Source organism: Momordica charantia (genome assembly GCF_013281855.1).
Source record: "Momordica charantia cultivar OHB3-1 chromosome 6 unlocalized genomic scaffold, Mcharantia_2.0 BLBB01000006.1, whole genome shotgun sequence".
Taxonomy (NCBI): Eukaryota; Viridiplantae; Streptophyta; class Magnoliopsida; order Cucurbitales; family Cucurbitaceae; genus Momordica; species Momordica charantia.
The window spans coordinates 32630657-32658567 of record NW_028275164.1 but is presented as its reverse complement, the minus strand read 5'-3'; the positions used below and the strand labels follow the sequence as shown (position 1 = coordinate 32658567).

Below are 27911 nucleotides of genomic sequence, written 5' to 3'. Positions count from 1 at the left end.
AGAGTTGTAAAATGACAATAAAACCAGTCCATTTTGAGGAAATTCAATGGCGTTTTTGCCACATAACGAAATTCCCCTCCCCCGCCACTCACAAACCAAAAACAGTTCCATGGAAAGCTCCATGGCCTTGAGGTACCTCTCCCCTTCTCCTCCCCTTACACCTTCGCCCAGAATATGCTTCTTCTCAAATAAGCTAAGACCCACTTCAGTTCCTTATTGTCTTCTCGAATGGAGGTCAAAACGCTTCGTGGTTTCGCGGAAAATGGCGGTTAAAGCTTGCGTGAAGGTGGAGGAGACGAGTGCGCAGGAGAGCTCTTATAAGAGTGAATGGGGGAAGGTTTCGGCAGTGTTGTTTGACATGGATGGAGTGCTTTGCAATAGCGAGGACCTATCTCGAAGGGCAGCGGTCGATGTTTTCAGCGACTTGGGCGTTGAAGTAACCCCTGAAGACTTCGTGCCATTCATGGGGACTGGTAAATTAAGATGAACAGAAGTTTTGCTTTTGTTTCATTGGCCAAAGCTCACTTGGCAATTAATGAACAATGAGTGCTGCTTATACTTGTTTTTTTTTGACCCCCAAAGGAGTGAAATGAAGGGGAGGTAGAATTAAAGATAAAAATAAAAATAAAGATACAAACAAAGCAGATTTAGTATAGAGAATGAAAGGAAGATTAAACAATACATTAAAAAAAACCTCCCAATTCGAACAAATCGTGCTAGGAGAATAATTTGTAGAGAGATCGGAGAGAGCACACCCTTGTGAGACTTTGAACTTAGCTATATTGAAGCATTCGAAAGCTGAGTGGCTTTTCCCTTTGAGAGTCCTTTGATTATGCTGCTTATACTTGTTTTCATTGTGATCGAAGTATGAGATTTGTTGTGTCAAATTTGGGATTGTTTATTCGATTATACTAGTAGCGTTGTAAGTGAGGCTGTAATTTTGTATATAACATTGAAAATTGCTTACAAATCCAACTGTTTTGTTGGTATGGCGTTGGGAGTTGAAGCATATCATACAATGCTGCCACTATCATGGTTGGCCTAATGGTGATTATTGGGCAAGTAAAAGAAGTAAAGGGGATTTTGATATGAATCACATGGTGACCACCTATTTGGATATTATAATTCTACAAGTTAAAAATGTTGTATAGTTGGAAGGTTTTTGAAGATAGGTCCTCCTCTTTTGACCGCTTTTGTAATAATGTACAACTCAACTGCTTGGTCGTGTCATAGACGTAGGAAATTCTTTTATAGTTACAGCCTTTCTATGATTATTCGAGATTGGAGAGCTATTCTTAATTAGTTTTGGGAGGTTCTCTTCATCCCCTGCCCACATGCTGTTTCTGTTTTCTTTTTTTGTTTATAAAAGGTTTCTTACCAAAAAAAAAAAAAAAGTTTCCAATACATCATATGCAACTAGAAGTCTTCTCAATCTGCATCACCTAATGAAATGCATATAATATAATGTTGTAATTATTGTCTCTAGTACCGACAAATAGTTTGGACGTCCTAATTTCCAAAATATATTTATTATACCAGGTGAAGCAAACTTTTTAGGAGGTGTTGCCTCAGTAAAAGGGGTGGAGGGATTTAGTCCGGAGGCAGCAAAAAAGAGGTTTTTTGAGATATATTTAGAGAAGGTTATCAGTTTGCAACATTTCATTTCTTTTTCATCTGCCCGTTTCAGTAATATCTTTGCTGTATCTATTGCTAACATTCACCGTAATTGATTTTTTCGATATAATAGTACGCAAAACCCAACTCTGGAATAGGGTTCCCTGGTGCACTGGAACTCATTACTGAGGTATGTATTTATGGAATACAAGCTGCTTCTACTCGTTACTGCTACTATTATGATGATAATCATCATCATAAAACTTACTATATGAGTTCGGGACTATCATTAATAGTGTAAAAGCAAGGGCCTTAAAGTTGCTGTTGCATCCAGTGCTGATCGTATCAAGGTTGATGCAAATCTAGCGGCTGCGGGGTTACCATTGTCAATGTAAGTCTGATTGTGTGCTACACTTCAGTCTTTGGTTCTAATTTAATATTTCTTAATTCTGCAACTTTCTCATTTCTTGAATCAAGATACAAATTTAGAACGGTTACATACCAGTTAATTGAAGTGCTTTGATGATTCAATTAGAGAGCTTTAATCAATTGCTAGAAAAGCACTCTTGTTTGGTCAAGAATGAATGAACAAGACCAAATATAATTTTCAAGAGAAATTTAAAACATAAAATAAAAGTAATGACATTCTTAATTAGGTTCAGAAAGTAGTCTTGAAGAGAATAATCTAGAACTAAGTTAACTAGCTGAAAATATTTTGGCCCATGACATTCTCATGTTTTTGGAGTAAAATTTCAGTCCAAAAGGTCGGGACCCATAAAAATTTCAATATAATTTTTCTCTTTGACTTGTTTAAGATTTTTAATTATGGTTTTGTGTGCCTATCTTGTATAGGTTTGATGCCATTGTATCAGCTGATGCTTTTGAGAATCTGAAACCGGCACCTGACATATTCATAGCTGCATCGAAGTTGTTGAATGTGCCCTCAGACGAGGTACAAAGTTTTGTCACCTCTTTCTTTTTTTCGCCGCTCTCTCTCTCTCTCTTGGCCACCTCTTTCTTTTTATTCGCTGCTCTCTCTCTCTATCTGTCTCTCTCTCTCTCTCTCTCTCTCATGATTTGTATGCTAGTGTTAAAATTAAAACCATATGTTTATCTTTAAAAGATTGCTTTCCCAGGTGGTCTCTTGCAGAAAATTCCAATAATGTTGCCTTTGCTTTGACCATGAATGTTTTTTCTTCATTGTCTTCATTTATTTTATTTCTGTAGTCTCTGTCGTCAATCTGTATTATATATTTGATGCTACCCAGGTCATTTATTGGAACATGTAAATAATAAACATATAAGGTAGTGAAATTTCAATTAGCCGTATCCTTATGAAGGCTACCCAATCTTACAGATTCTTTTATGAATCACTATTAATTTTTGAGGAATATTTTGTAATGTTACGCTCTGATAATAGCCCTCTCACTTTCTGAGTACTACTTTACTTATCAAATGGTCAAGATTAGGTGTTTCAAGAACCAAAATATAACTTTAATGGAGATTAATATGAAAAAAATTAGTATAACTTAAGGGATCAAAAGTAGGATTTAACCAATTTTTAGTTTCTCTTTTGATTTATATAGATGTTCCATTTCTTTGATACTTCATTCCTCATCTTCTCATAATAATTCTTATTCTTTAGGCTAAGACGCTGGCTGATTAGCCCTTCCTTATTTAGTGGTTAGTGTTCCAAATTGTTTGTTGAAGTGTACCTCGTATATTTTTATAAAACAAGACTAAGGAATTCATTTTTCACGTATCATTTGACCTAATATACATATCATCTTTTTCCTGAACAATCAATGTTAATTCTGATTTTAATTATTGTCATTATTTTCCCAGTGCATTGTCATTGAAGATGCACTAGCTGGTGTGCAAGCTGCAAAAGCTGCAAAAATGAGGTACTAAACATTTTTGGATTCTCTCTCTATTGAAAGAAGTCAAATATTTTTCTTTTAATTCTCTTAGAGAAATGGAGAGTTGGGTGAGGTTAGTGCAGAGGCTGGACTCTTTTGTACTTGGAAGGGAACCTGATAAGGTAGTTTGGCACCTTGAGGGGGATGGACAGTTCTCTACTAAATCAGCTTTGTTGAATCTGATGGAAACTGACTCCCCAAAGTTGCAACTTGCAAGCCCCCCTAATAAACTTTATTTGGAAAGATTCTATTCCAAAAACGGTGAAGGTCTTTCTATGGACTTGAGCTTTCCTAGCCTCAAACACTTCCGAGAGACTTCAAAAGAAGTGCCCAAACTGGTCGATTTCCCCTTCGGTGTGTTGCCTGTGTTTGAGGGAAGTAGAATCCTTAAATCACTTGTTTCTTCACTGTACTTTTGCAACTAAAGGCTGGCAGGTTCTGTTTGATGTATTTGGGATAGTAGGCTGTATGCCGAGGAAGGTAGAGGATTGGAAGATGGAAAGATTTTTTGGATGGCATCTCAAAGGAAAGGCATATTTTTTGTGGAAGTGCACGTTCCGAGCGCTTCTTTGGAATCTACGGATGGAAAGGGATCTTCGCTCATTTGATGATAATTCTAAGTCTTTTGATTCTTTTTGTAATAGTGTACATATTACAGCCTCTTAGTGGTGTCAAAGAAATACGAAATTACTTTGTTACTACAACCTCTCTATGATCGTACAAGATTGGTTCAATTCTTTTTTGGAGGGAGTCTTCTCGTCCCTTGTCCTTTAGGCTGTTTTTGTGTTTTTCTCCTTTATGAAATGTCTCTATCCAAAAAAAAAAAAAAAAAAAATCTCTTAGGAGTTTATATCTTTGAACAATTTTTTGTCCCTTTTTGTCTATCAGTCTATGAATGAAAAGTTCATATCTTGTTAAAAAAGAAAAAGAGTGAATTTTTTTTTAATAGCTTTTTTTATGTGTGTGTATAGTTAATACAGATTGTGGGTTTTTATCGCAGTTATTGCTCTATCCACCTCTATATGTAATCACACACAAATATATGTACTCTTGCAAGAAAGACTTTTTTGGTTAAATGGTGTTATATATTGCTTGCAGATGCATTGCTGTTAAAACTACATTATCGGACGAAACTCTAAAGACTGCTGGTCCATCACTTATTCGAAATGATATAGGAAACATCACACTTCATGATATTCTCTCTGGTGGTTCTGATGCCTATAGTATGTAGCCCTGAGAATACGTTACGATGTCATTTTGTACCTTCATTCATGTTGAACAGTGAATCTATGTCTGTGCCGTGTTATATGATTTATAACAGAAATTATTTTCCTTTGATTAGAAGTAAGTCTATTTCTCGCAATTGAAATACTATGTAACAGGAGACTACTTTTGAATAAACAAATTTTCATCTTTTGGTTGTATTATTCTTAAGTCAATTTTTCTTCTAGAACTTTAGTGTATATATATTTTTTTTCGTGTAATGGTGGTACACAAGAATTAATTTGTTTCTGTCTAATAGTTAAAGTTAGTATTGTGGCACATATCATTGCAGATGAGAAGATGCAGGGACCTCAATTTATTCAAACCTCTGCTGAAATTTCCCCACAAAAATATACCTCAGACATCGATGCAACATCCGTACAGGACTCAGATACTGCAAGTGATGGTTTGTTGTCGTTTGGAAGGTAGACGTCATTAAAATTTCTACATCATGTGTGAATATGACCCAAGAACATTGTGCTGTCCATACTAATCTGCAACATACTCTGTATCCATTTAAAGAAAACTGCCTTCAGTGCGTCATAGAATTTCATTTTTCCAGCCCATGTCCCATTGACACCCCTAGGATTAAGTACCTCAACTTCTCAGAATTATTAGCAAGTTGCAGACAGAAAATATCTACTCACTAGCTTGAGTGAGAGCCTTGAATGGAAGAAAATATTTAGAGCTTCTGAAAATTACAACTACACAGCCTAGTTGTCTGGATATCATACCTAGATGATAGGCCTTGACTTATTTGGAATTTATTATTTTTGTTCTGTTTGTTGTTTTGTAATTGTATCCCTGATTTACGGGGACTGCAGTTTTGGATTTCATTTCCTCGTGTGTTTTTGGTGGAATGGTTGTTTCAGAAATTGTATATCAACAAAATACTTGAGAAATATACATCTTCTACTCCCGAATTTGTTAGATACTCTGGTGAATCATGGACAGGTTGCAGGGTACTAGACGAAATCTAGTGAGATATGGAAGCTTGGGCATTGCTTTTTCTTGTCTCATATTTACCGTTACAAACTGGAAGGTGCAATTGTCTTTTAACCAACACGAGAGTAAATGACGCCATCCAATTTGCTAAGTTTTTCTTTCTTACTTGAATTTATTTATACAATTCCACAGGCAATGCAGTATGCATCTCCTAAAGCTATTTGGAATTTGTTATTTGGAGTTAACCAGCCTTCTTTTCAAAATTATGTAAGCTCAGGTATGATTTAACATATTTAATTTTCCAGCTGCATATTCACTTCTTAATTAATATTCATTAATCTTTTTTCATAGGAAGCTAAGCGAAAATTATTTAGGAAAAAATTACAAAAAAAAAAAAAAAAAAACAAAGAGGGTAAGGCATCCCTCGATGAGCTCAAGGGGAATATAAAAAGGCTGCTAATTGGCATTAATGGAAATAATATCATTATTTCAGAAAACTTTAGACCAAATACACCAACTGGAAGTGTCGGGCCCAAAATTCTCCATACTTACGTAAGAAGGGCAAAATAGAGAATGACAAATAGTTGAAGATACCTTCTTGTACAAAAAATGAAGAAAAGTTGTTGACACTTAGAAGAGACAGTATGTACCTTCTTAAGTAGGGAAACTTGGAGATTGGGGGATCATGAAAACATTATATGAGTAAGGGGGATTGAGAGAGTGATAGTCCTGTTTAATATGCTATCAGTTTTGGGAGACAGAAGTCATATGTATTGGGGAATACCTCAAATTGTTACTTAATATTTTGGATGGTTTAGTATCTAATACTACTTTTCGTCTCGGTATCAGAGTACATATGGGACCTTGACATTGAAGAAAATTGAAGGGAGCCTTGGCTGAATAGATTATATATCTTGAGTTGAACTCATGTTTCTGGGATTGGAACAGTCTGATGACATGCCAACGAAGAAGATAAACAGAGGTGACATTAGAATAGGAAGTGGAGTTGAAAAATTGGTGCAAAAGGGGGCTGACCTGAAAGATGGGAGACAATAATGGATTAGGAAACATGTAGGAAATGGGTGGAGCAACTAAAAAGGATACTGGGAAATGGTACAAGCATAAAAGGTGAATGCCCTAGTAGGACTTATATTCAAAATGGAAGCAAGTGGGCAAAAATGTCGATCTTCTCCTATGAGAACCTTAGGTCCTAATTATTCTGAGTTAAGAGGTACTTTGAGATTTATGTAAATATCTAAAGTGGAGAAGTGATTACTAGTGAGTTTCGATGGAGGCACTTTGATGTGGTATTGATGGATGGACATTAGAAAGGCTTTAATATCTATAACTATTTTGGTTTTTCTGTTCATCAAGCTTTATACTTCTTATCTCTGCCTTTTAACGATTCTGTATGAGCTTTTATTGTATTTTAATACGATTCTTTTGTTCATTTCATGGTTTTACATCCTCGTTATTATATGATATTTATCAGAACAAGGAAAAGAAGTGAAAACTTATCTCCTTTGACTGGGTATAGGTGGTCCAGGAAGTGAAAGAATCCAACGATTTATGGATTATATATCAGATATAGAAACCAGGTAATTGTTCTATTTCTAACTTCTCCAATGTAATTTGTTAGAAGTTTCTTCGTCAGTCTATTCTTTTTATGAAAATATTGAACAATGATCAAGTCTCCATAATTTTTTATGAAATATAAATATCTCAAAATTTTGTAAGAGGAACTGCTCCAGCTGTGCCAGAATTTCCATCAAAACTTGATTGGCTAAATACTTCTCCCCTTCAGTTCCGCAAGGTAAATTGTAACTTCAATTTGGACCAAGACTTCCATGAGATGCATATGCTGTTTAAAAATTGTTCCAACTTTGTAGGATTTGAAAGGAAAAGTTGTTCTCCTGGATTTTTGGACCTATTGTTGTATAAATTGTATGCACGTGTTGCCAGACCTGGAATATTTGGAAAAGAAGTACAATGACAAGGCGGTAACTCCCTCTTTCATTTTATGTCTTCCAATATATGGCATCAAGTGCTTCTTAGCTTGCTTATGCCCCTATAATTTATTATTTTATTTATACGAGTCCTTTGTTTGTTATGTATAATTATGCATTTGGGACCAAATAGATAGATACCCTATATTATATCAGCTTGAAAAGTGCATAAATTTACAAACACATGCACATATTATATGAGCATAAAGAAATTCACTTGCATGAACTGTTTGATGTGAATTCAGTGGAATGCTTGAATTAAACCACTTAATATGGAACAATGAAACCACTTGAGTTGCTTATTTGGTCGTGAAAAACAACTTTGAGGCCTGAGAGCAAAGCTAATAGACAAGTTTTAGTAAAGGGTTTTGTAGGAGAGAGATTACCATGTTGAGATGGCTGTCATCCCTCTTGTTGGAGAGGATTATCTTGTACTGGGTATCTCATTAATAATACACGAAACCCAGATTCCTTCAATTTTATTCTGGATCCCAATAATGCTATTTATATGTAACCCTCCAAATAAAAATACCCGTTAGCTCTTTTAATAGAGTTGATTTTGGCATCCAATAAGTAATTGACAGTGTGGAACTTGGAAATCCTCTCTAAAAGAACAATGAGAAAGAAATCTAATTGACATGTATTATTATTATTATTTATAACTCGTGAGTATTTGGACTAGCTTGCATGCACCTCAACTAATCTTGCGGAACAACTGCCTCAGCCTACTACAAATTTTATTTTATTTTTATTATTATTATTTTTTTATATTTATGAGTGTTCGGACCAGCTTACGCACACCTCGACTAATCTCACGGGGTAACTACCTAACCCTATGACATTTGGTGCTGGGAAACACATAGGAATTACTAATTCTTAAGGTAGGTGGCCAACACGGAGTTTGAACCTATTCCCTCTCAATTAAACCTATTACAAATTGACATGTATTTATTTATTTATTTTTGAACAAGAAACAAACTCTTTATTGATAAATGAAAAGGAAGATTGCTCAAAGATACAAACCCCAAAAGGATCGAAAGAAAGCAAAAGAAAACTGAAAAAAAAAGAAAAGAAAAGATTAGTAGGACAACACTAATGAGGAGTTATAAAGGCCTCCACAATTGTTATAAATCATACTAGCTAAGTAATTAGCAAAAAGATTGGAAAGAACACATCATTGAGAGACTTTAAACTTGGCTGTAATGAAACAAGCCACGAAAGATCTTCTTTTGTCTCCAAACACCCTCTGATTCCTTTCGAACCACAATTCATAGATGATAGGTTTATTGCCATTAAGCCTAAGAAGATTTGCTTTACCATGAAATCGGGCACCACAAAGGAGCTGCAGAATTTTATTTGAGGACTCTAAACCCCAACCCCAAGAGATATTAAATAGTGAGAAGAAAAGAGCCCAACAAGCAACCACAAAAGGGCAAGAGAAAAAGACGTGGCTCTGGGATTCACCATCGTTAGCACACATTAAGCAAACCGAGGGCTGTAGAAACATTGCAGGCAACTTCTTTTGAAGGACATCTGGATAAAAACACAGTCTTTTGTAGGTAAAAGGGATTGATGATAAACATTGCCTCAAGTAATGATCAAACACCTAGAATTTTTAATTTTATGTTTCAGTTATATCTTCACTCTTTCGAGAGTTTGTATCTTTGAACAATTTTGTTTCTTTTTTCATTATTTCAATGAGAAGTTCGTATCTTGTTCAAAAAAAAGTAAGGATCAAACATCTGTGTTTTATTTTGGATACCGCCAATGATTCATCCTACATATTTTGTTGGTTTTTTTTTCAAGATTGTTTTTTTAGGACTTCTCTATGCTATAAAGCTACAGTTGGTTTATTTGCCAATTTTCCGAATCTAAAGATTTTGGTTTCTCAATCGATTCCTCAGATATTCTCATTTTTTTACAGTTTGCAGTAGTTGGAGTCCATTCTGCAAAGTTTGAGAATGAAAAAGATTTAGAAGCTATCCGCAACGCAGTCTTACGCTATGGCATTACTCATCCAGTAAGCTTAATCAGAAGCTGATATTTCAAAGTACTTAATGTATTCTATAACTTTTGTTATTTAGATTTTTGTATTGCCTGGTTTTGAGATACTGGAGTAAAAGTATTAAGAGCAGCTACAAAATATGAACCCGGATTCTTTTTTTATTTTTCATTCTTCACTTGATTTGTTCATGAATTAGCTACAAACATGCATAAGTTGTCAGCTTATTGACTCTCCTCGTTCAGCCCGTGTAAGCATGAATTGATGATACATCAGAGTGCCATATTTTACAATTTTAAGAGCCAATAAATGTAATGGGCTAATTGTTAGACCTATATTTGTATTTGTCGTAGTTTAATTGTATTCTAGAATACTCCTAATTACTTCTAATCACTATTCTTGGAAACCTAGATTTGAGCTGAAAAATGGGAGAAAACCATGAAGGTGAACATAATCCAGAACATTTGAGTGATGTGAAATAAATTATATAACTATTACAACGATTAGTTAAGAGTGTGAGTTTGATAACTATTTGAATTTTTCATCTTCTACTTATAAAAATGGAGGAGGTGTTGCTGTTTCCTCCTTTTGAGGATAGAAGGATCCTACCAAACATAATAATTGGCCGGGTTTTTGGGACAAATTCAGATGGGAATAAGAGAACCAGGTGCTCTGAAGTTAAAAGAAGACCTAAGATCTAAATTTGGGCAGGGACTTCCGTAAGCTCTTTTTTTTCACTCTTTCTAAGGAAAAAGAATAATAGTGGAACTGTAATTCTCTTATCCCATTTGAAAGGATATCATCTCAAAATATGTCTCTAGCATGACCACCGGATGAAATGGGGTAAATGGCCAATAGATCTTGCATTTTTCTTTTGTTCTTGCAAAATAACTGAGCCCATGCTGTGCGTGACTTTGACTTTGAGTATGGTGAATGAGTGGAAAAATCTTTATAGAAGTCTCTATCCCTTGACGAGGGATTGACAGAGATTAGGGTTCTCCTTTCTTAGAGAAAGAGTCGAGTCGATCAGGCTCGACGATAGAGAAAAGCAAAATGAAATTAGAATTTGGTAGTGAAGCCTCTTGCAGATCCTCATCTCATCAGGTCTGCCCAGTTGGGCTGAAGATCCATTTTTGTCATTTATATGAATAAATTATTTTAATTAATAAGAGCTCAATGGACCTACCCCTTATTTTTTCTTTTTTCTTTTTCCTTTTCTTATTCGAGGGGATTTGCTTCATCATCAAAACCTCTTCTCTCGTCCAAACTCTCTTAATCAGTCAAGCAAGCAATTTGAATAGGGATTATGAACAACCCTTATTTTAGCTTTACCTGTTTGCATAAAGCCCCTTCTCTTTAAGAATTAAAGTAAGTAGTTTTCCCAAATTCTCACAGTCTGATACAATTGTATTGTATCATTGTTTTTAGGTTTTAATTTTAGTAAGTCAACAGATTTGTTTGTATTGATTTTTGATGTTTGAGTTAGTTTGAAAATTTGAGTTCATTTCTCGAATATTTATAAGTAATCATAATTTTGAGTCATTAAAATTTTGTCTCTTGAACTAAGGTTGTTAATGATGGGGACATGTTTTTGTGGCGGGAGTTGGGAATTAATTCATGGCCAACATTCGCTATTGTGGGACCCAATGGAAAGCTTCTTGCACAGATATCAGGCGAAGGACGTAGAAAGGTATTGGAAGACCTGCTGTATTTACATGTTCCTTGGAAGAGTTCAAATGAAAATTTTAGCGTTTGTCATGTATTCATATTCTAATTCTAAATGTAGTTTCCTTTTGTTTTTGTATTGTTTTCTTTGGTATGTTTCTGCTTTTGGGATAAGAATTGTTAAAACTGAACCACAAGTAGTATAAGCATGAGCACAATTATTAAAAAATGGTTAAACGTGCAATAAAAAGATGATCCAAAGAAAAGTACTTTTAATATAAAGAAGTAATTTGATCATCGTTTTACTTAAAGATCAATAATGATACCACCTACACGCATCTTCTTCAAATATGTTTTGCATTATGCTAAATACGCTATGAATCAATATTGGCATAAGAACTTTTGAAATCAACATCTTGTTTTAACTCAATCATGCCCATTTCTCAAAACCAATATCATTTCTGATAACTACAATATACTTATATGTTTAATATAAGAAAGAGCATTCAAGTAGCTCCTTCTTAGATTAACAAGGGTATTTTTCCATGAAGGATCTTGATGATTTTGTGGAGGCAGCTCTTCTGTTTTACAGTGGAAAGAAGATCCTTGACAGCAGACCACTGCCTTTGAGATTGGAAAAGGATAATGATCCCCGTTTAATTACATCTCCATTGAAGTATCCTGGGAAACTGGCAATTGATATTCTTAACAACAGGCTCTTCATATCAGACAGTAATCATAATCGCATAGTATGTTTTCTTTCTTATCTTTTAATGCTCTTCAAATCGCTATTCTCAACTGATTTTTTTGAACAAGAAACAACTTTAATTTTCACTGATATATGAAAAGTAAAAATGTTCAAGATACAAACTCCCAAAGCGGTGAAAAAAGAAGAGAGAGAAGAAGAGAAAACGCTATTCTCAACTGATTATGAGATAGGGAACCTAATATTCGTAGTACACCTCCCTCAAAGTTTAGAGTTGCTAGAATTACACCTTCCACCTTGGGCTATTTCTTACTGTGACATTTGGGATTATCTCGAAGGGAGATACAAGACATTTACTTTTATTTCCTCTGATTATGAAAATCAATTGCATTATGGTAAAATTTCCTGAAACTATTTATTGTCTCTATCATTTGTAGCCTGCATACCTTGTTTGCCATGGTTGGTGTCTTGGTGTTCATTTCACCTGATAAAAGAAATAATGGTAGTAGTCAGTTGCGGCTTTTTTTTTTGGGCTAATTAATTTATGTAGTCTAGCTTTAATTTTTTTTTTTTTTTTGAACAAGAAAAAAACTTCTCATTGAATTAATGAAAAGGAATGGCAATGTTCAAAGATACAAACTCTCGAAAGAGTGAAAATAAAAGAATATTACAAGTAAATGGAAAAGAACAAGATAAGCTTAAACATTAAGAGATAAGGTAAAAGCTCCCCAATTGAAACAAATAAGTGAGGGAGAAAAGTTTTTGAACAAAGGTGATAAAGAGCTCCACTGTGAGGATTTGAATTTAGCCAAACTGAATCGATCCAATGGAGATTTGCGACGATCCTTGAAAATTCTGAGATTTCTTTCATACCAAAGCTCGTAGAGCCAGGCTTTGACACCATTTGACCATAGAAAGCTACTGAAAACCAGATTGGTGGTTTAATTTATACAACTAAAGAATATAATATAAGATAAAGTGATAAAGACTATGGAATAAACAGATTGGTGGTTACTGAAAGACGATATGTAACCCAATTCCACCGATATGCTGGTGGAATTCTGTTTCTGATGATTTAAGTACTGATTTTTTTAATTTTTTTTAATAAGAAATAATTTCATTGATATCGTGATATCAGTACTAATGAAAACCACTTTTCTCCTTAATTTGGTTCTATAAATTGGAAAATTATTTTCTTCAGTACTTGGCTGCACTTGAAAAGCTTATCTTTGTTGTTGGAGAGAAATGGTGATTTTAGAAACTGGTAGATAATCAAAAAAAGTTTTTTGGTAACAAAGTCTTTTTGAGACCACAAACAGAGAAGCTTAAGTGAATTGATTTGAAGTCCTGCCCCTGGCCCCTAGGCTATTCTTTCTATTCTATTGTAATCCATGCAATGTTTTCTGTCATGATTTCATCATATACATAATGGCAAATGAAGTGGAACTTCTTTGTATGTGTACAGATAGTAGGGCTGGGGTTGACCATTTTGTTAATATTTGATATTAGGTGGTAACTGATCTAAGTGGGAATTTCCTTTTACAAATTGGGAGCACTGGAGAGGATGGTCTACGTGATGGTACTTTTGATGATTCCACCTTTAATCGCCCTCAGGTAAGCATCAAGTTAAAGACTATTTTGATGTCTGGTTTTAATATACTCACCTTGGCTTTGAATGAAGGTTGGTGGATCTGCCTCTTAAATGAATTTCATATCACTTAACTTACTGTATCTGGGTTCTCTAGGGCTTGGCTTATAATGCAAAAAAGAATCTACTATATGTTGCTGATACTGAGAACCATGCCTTGAGGTAAGTCATAAGTGCATCTTTCAGTATCATTGCATAACGAGCTTATCATCATAGGCTATGTTTCTCATCTTTAAGAAATTTAAAAGAAAGTAAGAATACTTTTGCAATGCATTCATTTGAAGTAACATTAGTCTATACATGTTTATATATTTAATTGAGTGTATTCTTTTTATACATGTGAAAAATAAATAAAAGGTGCCCTTTCCCAGTGAAAAAAAAAGGAAAATGATGATAAGAGTTAAAAGACATGACATCTAGATCGTGTTGGCTTTCATGTTGCCTTTCGTGTTTCCTTATTCCTTTTGTTTGACCCTCCCTATAATTTTTCTGGACTTATTATTATTTAGGGAGGTCGACTTTGTTAAAGAGACGGTGCGTACACTTGCAGGAGATGGAACTAAAGGCTCCGATTACGAAGGGGGAAGAAAAGGAATATCTCAGGCAAGATTTGAAACAAACCTCACATTGAACTTCTTGTTAAACCAAAAATGCTTACCAAAATAAATGGTTCCCTAAGATGAAGTATGAAAGCATTCTTCACAAAATAGTTTGACACTTTTAATTCCTCACTAAAGATAAAACACACGTCTTGCATTTAAATACTTAAATTGAATCCTTTCATATTATCAATGAAAAGTTTGTTTCTTGTTCTAAAAAAAATACTTAAGTTGAACTGAAGAATTTCGTTGATGATGTTACTTTTTTTTTTTTTTTTTTAACAAGAAACAACTTTTGATATATGAAAAGGAGAAAAAGTTTAACGATACAAACTTCTGAAGGAGATGATGTTATTAATTCAAACTTCAAAATTTCATCTCATATTTCAGCTTCTCAACTCTCCTTGGGATGTTTGCTTTGAGCCTACTAATGAAAAGGTCTACATTGCTATGGCTGGCCAACACCAGATCTGGGTGCATGATACTTTAAGTGAAGTAACTAAATCATTTAGCGGCAATGGATTTGAAAGGAATCTAAACGGATCCAGGTAATCCGGTAAAATAATCTATCTTGTTACTGAAAATTGTACTCTATTGTATAAATGGTATTTTACTCCACCATGGGAACAACTTGACTCAAATCAGATGGCTAGAGGTTAATGAATTGGCATAATTTCAACAAGGCTTTTTTTAAGAGCTCAATCAACTACAACTCAAGGACACTTGGGAAAAGTTAAGGCAACATCAAACTCCAAAAGAAGCTTGAACCAAAATCCATTAGTGAACTCCTAATAGAGAAACATATTATAAAAATTTTAAATTTTATTTTCTCTTGAAATTTATTCCATGCTTCCATACTGGTAAGCCTCCTATTCTTAATGAGAATGAGAAGAGGGCCAAAAAGGGGAAAATAACAGCTAGCTGAGATGATTTCATGCCTTTTAAGGCAAGTTAATGTGCATGAGGCAGGGATATTCTAGGTTTGGAGCTTGATAAGAGGGAAACTTGTTGATTCTCTCGGACAGATCAACAAGGATAGTATAAATGTGGAGGTTTTCTTCTTACTTTGGGACTTAATTCTATGAATCTACTGCAGTACCTATTGGCTATTAATATGATGCCAAAGCACGTTATGATCAATAGCATAGAAGATGGATGAGAGAGTTAAACCTATGAAGGAATTTGGAGAAATGGAGGACAAGCTCCAATGATTACTTGGATTGGGGGCCTGGGGCAAGACATGGAGCACCTTACCCAAAATGTTGTTCAGGTATTAGTGGTAATTGATGGCACTCAAAGGATGATGGCGACCATAATGTTAGAGTCAACTCTCGTCTCTAATGGAGCACAAGATCGAAGATGATATGGGTGCACAAAGTGCAATTGAGGAGCCTATTTTGAAGAGGGGAGTAAGAACAAGAGTAGGTAATTGACAAACTGAAAAGTAATGTCTGAGTATTTTTAATCCTCGAACTATTCTTGACAAATCCCTCATCATTTATCACAATACCACTTTTTTCACATGCATGAAAAGGCACTATGATTTTCATGTTATGTCACTAGAGCCATGCAATGGCAATCTTTTGAGGCCCCCATGAACCGGATTTTTAGGAAATACAGGAAGAAGCTTGTGATGGTGTTTGTTGATTACAAAATTACACTTACCTAGTGAGTGGGTCTTGATACCTGGGGCATCAAATTTATATCATGGTCACTTCCCCCAGCATTATATTCAAATGTGGAATGGGTGGTTGAACCAAAATTGATTCTGGAAATTCAACAAGTGACCAGTGAACAAAGTTGAGAATCCTCATCCCATGAAAAGGGTTGTCATCTGTTGAAGTATTTTTAAGAACCATGGGAAATAATACAACAATTTTTAGATTTTTCCATTGGGAACAAGATGTATTTTGGCCTAGGGGTATTATTAGGACTCCAGTTACTAATAAACATGAGGGGAGAAGGAAAAGACAGTTTATAAAAGTTAGTCAGTAGGGCGGGATGATGCCTTTTTAGTCAAGTCAGTGTTGGTTAGATGGGGGTATTGTACTTTTGGAGTGAGGTCAAATAGGAAGGGAGCCTAGCTGCTGATCCTCTTGGAGAAGTGTGGAGGTTTTCTTCTTACTTTGGAACTCATTTTGTGAGTTTACTACAATACTTATTATACTGCAATATTGGTGTTCACTCCATTATTTTGATTACCAGGGATCCAGATATTTTCTTTCCAAATTTATTTTTAGTTCTTCTGGTGTTCTCAATTTAGTACCACAAGTCTTCAAACTAAGGCATCATTTTCTTTTTGCTTATTGAAATAGTTCTACAAGTACATCATTCGCTCAGCCCTCTGGACTTTCCTTATCTCCTGGTAATGAAACTTAAATGGATTCAACTTAATTTAAAAAGCTATTCTATAAAATTCATTTTATTTACTGCTTGGTTTGTAGATTTGTCGGAGATTTATATTGCTGACAGTGAGAGTAGCTCCATCCGAGCAGTTGAATTAAAAACAGGTGGATCAAGATTGTTAGCTGGTGGTGACCCGGTTTTCTCAGACAATTTATTTAAGGTAACTTGATTTTATTAATGTTTTAAAGCTTTTTCCCATTTGTACTATTTGTAGCTAAGGTTGTTACGAGTCCAAACGACTCGGAAAACGACCGATTGAGATTGTGCTTTTTGAATCGAAAATTACATGTATCATGCATTTCCTATGTTGAATCCTAAGAAACGGAACGATCAGATCGATCCGATTCAAGAACAAACAGAAAATTAGGGCTTTTAAGTTTTATTCACCTAATCACGTCTGATCTATGGCGTTTGGTTGATGAAGAATGACCAAAAGAAGAAGAAGATGGCCATTTTGTTGATGAAGAAGAAGAAGCGGCAGCTGAGGAAAATTAGGGTTGGTGACTAATGACTTAGTGGGAGGCAGATTATTGACTATGAGAGAGAAAAATTAGGTTGGCCATGAGTGAAATGATTAAAAATTAATTTTGGATGGGTAGCTCGGAAGAAAAATGGCCACATCACATTGGGAAAGGTGTTAAAATTTGATCTAACGGGCTGGAAGGTGAAAGACCTTTTTAGAAATTTAAAAAAGATTGTTTAGTTTTTGAAATTTCAATAGAATTGTTCAACTATCCTTCCTTTTTATTTTAAGTTTTTTTATTATATATATATTTATATTTATACTATTAAAAATTAAAACTTACAATACACTATTTGTTAAGATACACGATACTTTAAATTTTAAATTTGATACACGTTCCGATTCACGAGTTAACAACCTTGTTTGTAGCATCAATATCTTCAATGACACTTGCTCTTTTCTAACTTTTGCAGTTTGGAGACCATGATGGTGTGGGATCTGAGGTACTACTTCAACATCCATTGGGGGTATTATGTTCGAAGGATGGTCAAATCTATATAGCAGATAGCTATAATCATAAGGTACTTAGATTGTGATTGAAAATATACTTGTACTTGTTACTTCTATGGTTTTAAAGTATTATCATAGCAGCATTATTTAAGCTTTCTGGTTAGGTTCTTCTGTTATGTAGTTACTGAATATTCCTTTCACCTCATGTGTACATCCAATGACTCAAAACAGAATTTTTCAATTTGATTCTTGTGAATACATATTTCTCTTTGCTATTTCTGTATTTCATTATCAGTTTAAGAAATTTTCTCATTTTCCAATTGGAGAGCTACAATTTCATGAAACTGCAAGTTGATCAAACAATGGAATAAGGAAGATTTTTCAAGATGATTATGCCAAAGATATAAAACATTGGTTTTATGCAAATCTACAAGTATATATAGATCTGTGACGCTCAATTGCAATTGATAGTAGAATGGGAGGTCATACTAATGAAGATGTTCCACACTGAAAGAACTCTAGCCAGTCAGCTCGAAGAAATTATATGGTCAGAAAGCCAAAATTGGATAAGTGAAACAAATTAGACGTTGTTCCACTGGATTTCTTAGAGGGGGAATATGGAGAAAAAGAATGAATTAATTTTGGAAATTTTGAAAAGAATTTTAGTGATTAAAAAGCCTATTCTTGATTTTTTTTCCCTCTAATAATGGTTTATATCACTTCGTTGGGCCTTGAGCGCATTATTCAAGTAAGAAGGAAAATAATCTAAATTTATCTCCCAAAAAGGGGAAAAAAGAACCGGGTGGTTCATAAACATCTTACTACTTGTTTAGGATCTTACCCATCAAATTATGATGCTCGTGAAACTGTGACGAAATGAACCTTGTTTAGTGTAAGTAGGTGGTATTGCTTGGCTATTTTAAATATTCAATTTAGAAATTTGTAGGTTGCCTTTTATGGTAATTGGTAAATGAAGAAAATAGCTTGGCTAATAATTTCCGGAGGTAAAATTTTGCAAATTCAGCTACTTCCCATTGATCCTTTTGTCTTCTTTTTTTTTTTTTTTTTCTTTTTTCAAAGTTAGAATTTGTTGCACTTGCAAACTTATGTGTGATAACTTTCCAATTTTTTCTTTGACAAGGGATTAAAGTATATTTCAGCACGTTATACTGGTTCTGTTCCCATATAAATTACATGACATTACAATTCTGCTTTATTTACTTGATCACCAAGATTGTAATTGTGAAGTTCTCTTTGTTCCTTTATAAAATTAGATCAAGAAGCTTGATCCAGTCAGTAAAAAAGTAATTACAATAGCTGGAACAGGAAAAGCTGGTTTCAAGGACGGGACAGCCCTAGCATCTCAGGTTAGTAACTATGCTTTATCAGCGTACTTATAATTGTGAATTGAACTGGTAAAGAACTTAGAACGTATCCACTGTTTGTTCTTGCAAACCCTAAGATATTATGGTATACCTCAGCCTATCTGACATCCAGGAGTGGAGTCCAAAATTTTTTTAGGGAGGGACAAAATATTACATTCTAATTTGTTTATATCTTTCAATTCTAAAAAATTTAGTTGGGAAATTAGAGAGAGAATTTTAGAACCGTAACTTCTTTGCTCCACCCCCACGATATCACAAGGTAGACATTTGGAGTATCATCTCCTACAAATCTATATGGGGTTGTCGATGGTTTTTGACATGAATTCTCTTATTATGTTTTTCTCGTTGAAGCTAAAACAAAGTTTGAGTTATCAGGCTACATGAACTCCTCAAAAGAGTTACATATTTGTTTCATACACAAACAGAGTGCCATTTTCAATCAAAGCAAAAATGACTTATACAATTGTATTTTGCAGCTTTCAGAGCCATCTGGAATCACTGAAGCTGGAGGTCATAACTCAACTTATTCTTAGAGATTAGAGAACATAGTACTATAACCTTGTCTGAAATTTTCATGAAAATAATTTGGTAGCATCCTTAAACTGCATCTAAAATCATTTAATAATTTACTGAGACTAAAGCTTCTGTTTTCTTTATTTATCTTTTTCCCCTTTTTTATTTATGAGTGAAGTGGTCATTGATCAGATTTCTTTATTTTATATTGCACTATCAGTCAAGTATATTGAATGAAACAAATCATGACAAATTTCCAGTTTTGTAACAATGTTGTCAGTGTAGACTCATTTTCATAATGTTTCTACAACAGAGACTGATAATTTGAAAGAGTACTGGTAATTTGAAAGAGTTCTCATCTCAATTTATTTTGATGCTTATAATGCTTTTTAATGTAGTGGAGACAGATCCTATGACATTAGAGTATCAAAACTGATCAACAATATAGTGACAATCATTACAGATCTGTTGTTTTCGTTTGCAGATAGGTGATGAAGGAGAAAAAATGATTAAGTAAATTGGAAGGAACATTAGAGGAGAATATCTAAATTTAACGGTGAAATTATGACCAAAAACAAAAAGGGAAAAAGTAAAAAATGAAATAAAGATAAAAAATAATGTTGGTAATGTCATGTTGTCTCACTACTTGTTTTAGCACTTCTTCTTCTTTTTATTTTTTTATTATTTTTTTTAATAAGAAACGATGAGAATATAATTAGAATCACTACTTGGTTCAGCACATGTTTTTTTCTTTTTCCATAAGAAACAACACTTTCATTGAGAGAAATGAAATAAGAAACAAGAACAATAAGGATAAAAAATGGAATACAAAAAGACAGCTCTGAAAGAGAAAGCCCCTATAGAAAATGACTCCAATCCAAAAGAATAAGGTCTAGTGGATAATTATGAAAGGGCTTATAAACCGAGCCCCATAACGAAGTATTAAATTAGAATCACCTCATCCTTTTACTGAAACAAAATTTTATTCTCCCCTGAGATAAACTATCTTGAAATTTCTCAAAATGTTGATAGTTTCTATTGAATGACTATGCCACTCGACAGAAAGTGGAGCCTCATGAAATCTCATGGTCATCCGATGATCTATGGAAGCTCAAACAAGAAATACAGCTTCTCTACCTTCTAATTTGAAATTTTTGCTAGTTATTATTACAATTTATGTTCATTCTCCTAAAAGTATTTTGGTCCTACTGAAGTATCATCTGGATACAATATAAAATATGATTATGTGGAAAAGAAATTGGAGGAAAACAATGAAATGTTTCCTTATTCAATTGTACTTTTTATTTCAAAAGCTTGCATTTAGATGGCATTTCTTCTGACTTCGCAGGAAGACTTTTCATTGCTGATACAAACAACAATGTTATCAGATATTTAGATCTGAACAGAGAAGAAGCTCAACTCTTAACTTTGGAGCTGAAAGGAGTTCAACCTCCAAATCCGAAAACAAGATCTCCTAAACGATTGCGTAGACGTTCACCTGACACTCAAACAATCATCGTTGATGGGGGCTCATTCAGTGAGGGCAACCTATCGCTTAAAATATCATTGCCAGAAGAGTATCATTTCTCAAAGGTCCACTTTCATCCCTGTACTTTACATTCTCTCAAGAACATGAACTTGTGGACATTGATTACTCTTCCAATGCATTGCCACTCATATTTAATAACATAGGATGATCCTCTTGGTCCGTGTTGGCAATCATAAATCATATACATTTGTTAAAATTATGGTGGAACACTTAACCATTGTGACTGAGGAAAATAGAAATTATAAGCTAGGGAATGATTCAAGAGCTCCTGGTGTAGACCAAGAAGAAAGAAAACTCTGAAATTTCTTATTACCCAAAACAGAGAGGCGGGCTGGCTGTTATAAGCTGGCAGCCCAACTAACAACTAACTAACTAATTCTTTAACAGATGGTTTTAAATGTAAATGGCTAACAGTTATAAAACGGTAAGTGTAACTAAGAGTTACATCAAATTCCCTCCCTCTGAGAAAAAACTCGTCCTCGAGTTTAGCTAGCTAGGGCAAACGCATCCTCATCTTTATAGTCATAGATATCTGCTACATTGAAGATGGGAGTTATGCGAAGGTCTTCTGGTAGATTCACTTTGTATGCATTATCACCATACTTGTGAAGTATCTCAAATGGACCGATCTTCTTGTTGCTGAGTTTGTTGTAGGTTCCTTTAGGAAAGCGGGATTTCTTCAAGTACACCATGACTAGGTCCCCCACTTCAAATGTCTTATGTCGTCTATGTGTGTCTGCTACAGTTTTGTAGGATGCTGCCGCTTTGGTGAGGTTTTCTGTCACTTCTTTATGCAAGTCCACAATTCGCTCGGCCATTAGTTCCTCCTCCTGATTAAGATCAATAGAAGATGGTAAGTTAGCGAGATCCATAGTTAGTCTAGGAAGTTTTGTATAAACGATCTCAAATGGGGACTTCCCTGTGGATCGATTGCGCATATGATTGTAGGCGAATTCAGCTTGTGCCAATGTGAGATCCCATGGCTTTGGTTTAGATCCCCCTAGGCAGCGTATAAGGTTTCCCAAAGTTCTATTTGTAACCTCCGTTTGGCCATCCGTTTGAGGATGGCTAGTTGTGCTATAATCTCAAACTGGTATCAAATTTTTTCCACAACGTTTTCCAAAAGTGGCTCAAGAATTTTACATCCCGATCTGAAACAATTGTTTTTGGTATGCCGTGTAGTCTTACTATTTCCCGAAAGAAAAAATTAGCAATATAAAGAGCATCCGATGTCTTTTTACAAGGTAGGAAATGAGACATCTTGCTAAAGCGATCCACAACGACTAATACTGAGTCATAGCCTCGTTGTGTTTTGGGCAATCCGAGGATAAAATCCATTGAGAGATCTTCCTATATGGATTGAGGGATTGGGAGGGGAGTGTAGAGCCTGGTATTTTGAGATTGCCCCTTAGTCGTTCGGCATATAAGGCAGCGGCTCACAAAATTGTTAATGTCTTTCCTTAACTGAGGCCAAAAGAATCGTGACGCCGCCAAGGCATAGGTTTTGTCACGGGCCCAAGTGGTCGGCCAAGCCTCCACTATGTAAATCTTTTATTAAGGTTTCCCTTAATGATGTGTGTGGTATACACAATCGATCACCCTTAAAGAGATAGCCATCGAGAATATAAAAATCATTGGTGTTAACATGGTCGGTGCACTTGGTCCAGATATCCCCAAAGTCACAATCAGTTTCATATGTAGAAGGTAGGTGTTCAAATGCAATAACTTGTCCTGACAGAATGGTCCAATAGACTAGTTTTTCTACTATGGGTGTCGGCCACTTTATTAGTTGTACCAGCCTTATGTTTTATAACAAAATCAAATTTCTGCATAAATGCGATCGAACGGGCATGCATCCGATTAATGGTTTTTTGAGTTTGGATATATTTAAGTGAAAAGTGATCGGTAAAAAGTATAAACTCTTTCCCAATAAGATAGTTTTCCCATTGTTTTAATGCTCTAATTAATGCATATAGTTCTTGTTCATAGGTGCACCATTTTTGTTTAGGTGGGGTGAGTTTTTCACTAAAGTACTCAATAGGGTGTCCTTTTTGGGCTAACACAGCACCTATACCAATGCTGGATGCATCAACGGCCACTTCAAAAGGGTGAGAAAAATCTGGTAAAGCCAAAACTGGTATAGAGCTTAATTTGTCTTTTAGGGTGTTGAAACTAGTCGTCTGTTCTATATCCCAAAAAAATTTTCCCTTTTTTAAACAATCAGTGAGAGATGCAGCAATTGTGCTAAAGTGTTTGATAAACTTGCGGTAGAAGGAGGCTAATCCCAAACAACATTGAATATCTCTAACCGAAGTTGGTATTTGCCACTGTTGGATAGCTAGAACTTTAGATGGATCAACAGAAATTCCAAATTGTGTGATATGAAAGCCAAGGAATTCTATCTCAGTTGTCATGAACGAACATTTAGCTAAATTAATATGTGGTTGGTGTTCATGTAATGTGGAAAAAAGTGTCCTAAGATGTCCTAAGATGTTCTAAATGTTCTACTTCAGTTTTACTATAAACTAAGATGTCATCAAAGTAAACTACAATGAAATTGTTAAGATAGGGACATAGTACCTGATTCATCACGTGCATAAACGTACTTGGGGCCTTGGACAACCCAAATGGCATAACAAGCCATTCAAAGAGACCTTCTTTAGTTTTGAAGGTTGTTTTCCACTCATCACCGGGTCGTATGCGTATTTGGTGGTATCCACTTTTGAGATCTACCTTAGAGAATAGGTGTAAGTTGATCTAATAGATCAGACAAATGAGGTATAGAGAAGCGGTATTTTATTGTAATTTTATTGATAACATGACTGTCCACGCACATTCGCCAAGAACCGTCTTTTTTAGGAGCAAGCAAGACGGGGACAGTGCAAGGACTAAGACTAGGTCTGATATGATCCTTGAGTAAAAGTTCATTCACTTGATAATGTAAAATTTGATACTCCTTGGGGCTCATTCTATAATGTGGCAAATGTGGTAAAGAAGAGCCAAGGTGAAAATCTATGCAATGCTGAATGTCTCGTAAGGGTGGTAAGCCCGTAGGGTCTTTAGTTAGATCAGCAAAGTCTTTTAGGAGTTGTTGAATGATGGGGTGGTGAGGAGTAGGTTGAGGTAAGGAAGCGTCCCCCTTTAACTACCAAGGCACATACCATAGGATCACCTTTTCTCTAAAAAGATTTTCCCATTGATTATGAAAAATAGCTGTTTAGGAGCAGGAGATGTATCTTTCTTGGACTTAACATCCATATTGGAAAGGAGGAGAACAATTTTCTTGCATATCCACGTAAATTCGTAAGTATTGTCATGACCTCTATATAATGCTTGGAGGTCATATTGCCGAGGGCGTCCCAACAAAATGTGGCAAGCATCCATATCCAATACATCACATATAACTTGATCCTTATATTGATTACCAATGGATAAAGGTATGGTGCAAACAGAATTTATTTGCGCCTCACCCCCTTTTCGGATCCAAGAGACCTTATAAGGGTTAGGGTGAGGATCAACCTTGAGATTTAAAGCTGTCACCAACCTTTGTGAAACCATATTCTCACAACTACCACTGTCTATGATCACGTTGCAAATTTTCCCATTTACAGTGCAACGAGTTTGAAAAAGGGAATGTCGTTGATTAACATTTTCTACCTTTGGAGCAAGGAGAACTCTTTGAAGGACACAGTTAATAGGTTCGCCATTATCAGGTTGAACATAGGCAGTATCGTCCTCATCAAGAAGTTCTGGTTCTTGATCATCTTGATCGTCCTCATCAACTAATGCCAAGGCCCGTCGTTGAGGGCATTCGTTGGACAGATGGCCCAACTGCCCACATCTAAAGCATTTCCCAATAGTAGGTCTAGTATATTGATTATTACCTCGTTTAGTTGTAGAATCCGTAGGTTTGGGAAGAGGCACAGCTTTAGGAGCATTATCGATCTTTAAAGCAGTAGAGGTTGAAGGACCACCCAAAGTTAAAGATTTGTTAGTATCCATACCTGATGTCTTAGTAAGATGTTGTTTGTCCCAAGTAGCTGGTCGAAAAGGAGGCTTCAACCGTTTCCTTTCTAGCTTTGCTTCAACTTTGGTAGCCATAGAAATAGCTTCAGTAAGTAATCCAATTGGCTGGGTATCCATCTGATCTTGGATATCCTCATGCAATCCCTCAAGAAAGCGTGCAATTTTATAGTCTTCATTTTCAGCCAAGTTGGTGCAAGCGCCAGGCGGTGAAACTCCTCAGTATAGTCAGCGACGGTTTTACTGCCTTAACGACATTGCTGATACTGCGATATAACATCTGCTCGAAATTGGTCGGTAGAAAACGCTCGTGCATAAGGCGCAACATGCGGGGCCAGCTTCGAATGGGGCGCTTGCCAAGGCGCCGGCAGTTGATGTCAAGTTGCTCCCACCAAGCCGAGGCACCCGATTGTAAACAGAAAGCCACCAACTTAACATTCTTATCCTCTGGTGTTCCCGTGTAATCAAAAAAATTCTCAACATTCTTGACCCAGTCCAAGAATGCTTCTACGTTCATTTTACCATTGAACGTAGGTAAATCAATCTTCATATGGAAATCAGTTTGGACCCCTCCCCTATTCTGACGTGCTCCATGATCGAAACGGGGATTCTCACGAAAAAAGCCATCCTCCCCTTCTGAAGAATCTGAATCTTGGACTCTCAATTGCAAATCCTGACCCCTACGACCGTACCCATCCATTTTTCTTGCACAATCAGGAGTTGGTGATCTGTTTCTTGGTCTTTCTTGGAGCTGTCCTCCCTGATTTGCGTGCCTTGATTCCTCAAGTCCATTTGCAAGCGTTCTTGCTCCACGGTGATCAACTCTAGCTGTCGTCCAACATTCTCTAGTAGTTCATGTATACTACGGACGTTCGTCCTAACTTCTCCCAGTGAATCTTCCACAAGCATCAAGTGACTAGTGGTTGTTTTTGGAGATAAAATTTGTTCTGCCGAAGGGTCTCCTGCAAGTCCCTTCCCGGAAGCCTCTGTGTTCTTCCCCATTATCAGGTCTCCCAACTCGTTTAGAGTGCTCTGATGCCAAATTTGGTGTAGACCAAGAAGAAAGAAAATTCTGAAATTTCTTATTACCCCAAACAGAGAGGCGAGGTGCCTTTTATAAGCTGGCAGCCCAAATAACAACTAACTAATTCTTTAACAGATGGTTTTAAAGGTAAATGGCTAACGATTATGAAACGGCAACTAAGAGTTACATCAGCTCCCCTATCTCTCCAAAATACCTTCGGACTATGCTAAGTCTTAAGACAAAAGATATCCTCCTTCCCACAATTCTTACTTAAATACTAATACCATTCTTGGACCGGACGATGTCATCCTATTAACTATTAATAATCAAGCTCCTTGACTATACTTGACTAGTAGACTTAACAATGAAATCTGACTCTTAGCCTTCCTCTTCAACGTGACTTGTAGCCTTCTCTTTCAATCCACGTCCAAATCCTTGTAGTGCATTTCCTCCTCAATTAATATTGATAGCCACTTGTTGGGCCTTGTGCTAATTTCTAAGCCCACAAGAGAATATTAAATTATTAATAAAAAATTAAGGGTGCATTTGGTTTTTTCTTTTTTTAGTATAACATGTGGGGGCGGGGATTCGAACTCACAACCTTTTGGTCAGTGATCTAGAAACAAAAATTTGAATACAAGGGTTTAATGAAAAACAAAGTTGTATTTCATATCTTCATTGTTTTTTAAGATGTATTTGGTAGTTGATTTAGAATCTGAAAATACTAAAAACCATGTAAATATTGTTTAAAAAATGTTCTCTTTTTAGTCGTAGAATCCAAATACAATCTAAAAACTGTTCAAAAAAATAAACCCACCAGAAATTTCTACGATCCAAAAACTGTTTTAAAAAAGAAACTCACCAAACAGAAATTCACTGGATTTATTTGATTTAGTAAATGTGAAAAAAAAAAACTGAATCTAGGTAAGATAGCAAATTGTAATTGATTAGCTTAGGCTTTTCGATTTAATGGTAGTTTAACAACCTATTGCCTTCTACTTCCAATTGCAGGAAGCTCGCAGTAAATTTAGTGTTGATATTGAGCCTGAGAGTGCATTATCTATTGACCCACCAGAAGGGTATCTTAGTCCAGAAGGATTTGCTAATCTTCATTTTAGGAGATCCTCTCCTGCAGCTTCACTTGGAAGAATAAGTTGCAAGGTACTGACCCCATAAAGGATTTGGCAACATGAGATTCTTTGCCTTGTGAATCTGAATCCAGTATTCTTCAGATTCGCAGAAGAGTCGATTAATGTGTGTTTTGGTTTTTCTGGTTAAAAAGTGAGTTCAATTTTTGCTTACAGGTTTACTATTGCAAGGAAGATGAGGTGTGTCTATATAAATCACTGTTGTTTGAGGTACCCTTTCGTGAGGAATTGTCAGAAACTAGCCAGGCCAAAATCACGCTCGCCTTTGAAGTGAAGCCAAATACTTCAACAAGCAGCTTGCCACTATAATACTCTAGTAACACATGAATATATATATATAAAAGCAGTCTTTCATTGCTTGGTTTGATTACTATAAAGTAAAAGTATCATTTTTTGGTGATCCTCAGAAGAAGATTGAAAAAAAAAAAAACAATTGCTATGACAGCATTTGATAAATATAATTAAATAAAAATTACATTTGCTTGAAGCAAACATTTTGATTGATACGAAGAAGCTTTATTTA

The 27911-nt window shown here is 35.4% G+C and overlaps 1 protein-coding gene across 3 annotated transcripts; it reads left to right on the top strand.

Annotated features, from left to right (window-relative positions):
• The first annotated feature begins 28 nt into the window (after positions 1-28).
• On the top strand, positions 29-27911 carry LOC111025459 (haloacid dehalogenase-like hydrolase family protein). Of its 3 annotated transcripts, XM_022303333.2 has the most exons (28): positions 30-473; positions 1540-1640; positions 1748-1804; positions 1911-2005; positions 2467-2566; positions 3460-3518; positions 4632-4756; positions 5089-5221; positions 5751-5838; positions 5934-6018; positions 7279-7339; positions 7479-7554; positions 7631-7741; positions 9672-9767; positions 11317-11439; positions 11966-12163; positions 13630-13734; positions 13866-13930; positions 14278-14371; positions 14758-14915; positions 16683-16732; positions 16812-16933; positions 17710-17817; positions 19021-19113; positions 19608-19641; positions 20993-21237; positions 27252-27401; positions 27545-27911. In XM_022303333.2, exons 1-28 carry the CDS (start codon positions 47-49, stop codon positions 27695-27697), a joined length of 3312 nt encoding a protein of 1103 aa, XP_022159025.1. In that variant the 5' UTR covers positions 30-46; the 3' UTR covers positions 27698-27911. The 3 variants fall into 3 exon arrangements, with proteins under 3 accessions (XP_087981573.1, XP_022159025.1, XP_022159028.1); XM_088125447.1 differs by lacking the exons at positions 27252-27401; positions 27545-27911 and adding an exon at positions 23183-23316 and having other exon boundaries at positions 29-473; XM_022303336.2 differs by lacking the exons at positions 19608-19641; positions 27252-27401; positions 27545-27911 and having other exon boundaries at positions 31-473; positions 20993-21182.

Bases quoted from the DNA above. Each gene is read 5' to 3' on its own strand.
- LOC111025459 (XM_022303333.2), top strand. From the start codon at position 47: ATGGCGTTTTTGCCACATAACGAAATTCCCCTCCCCCGCCACTCACAA. The intron at 6,019-7,278 runs GTATGATTTAAC...GACTGGGTATAG, and splicing joins TCAAAATTATGTAAGCTCAG to GTGGTCCAGGAAGTGAAAGA. The intron at 7,742-9,671 runs GTAACTCCCTCT...ATTTTTTTACAG, and splicing joins AGAAGTACAATGACAAGGCG to TTTGCAGTAGTTGGAGTCCA.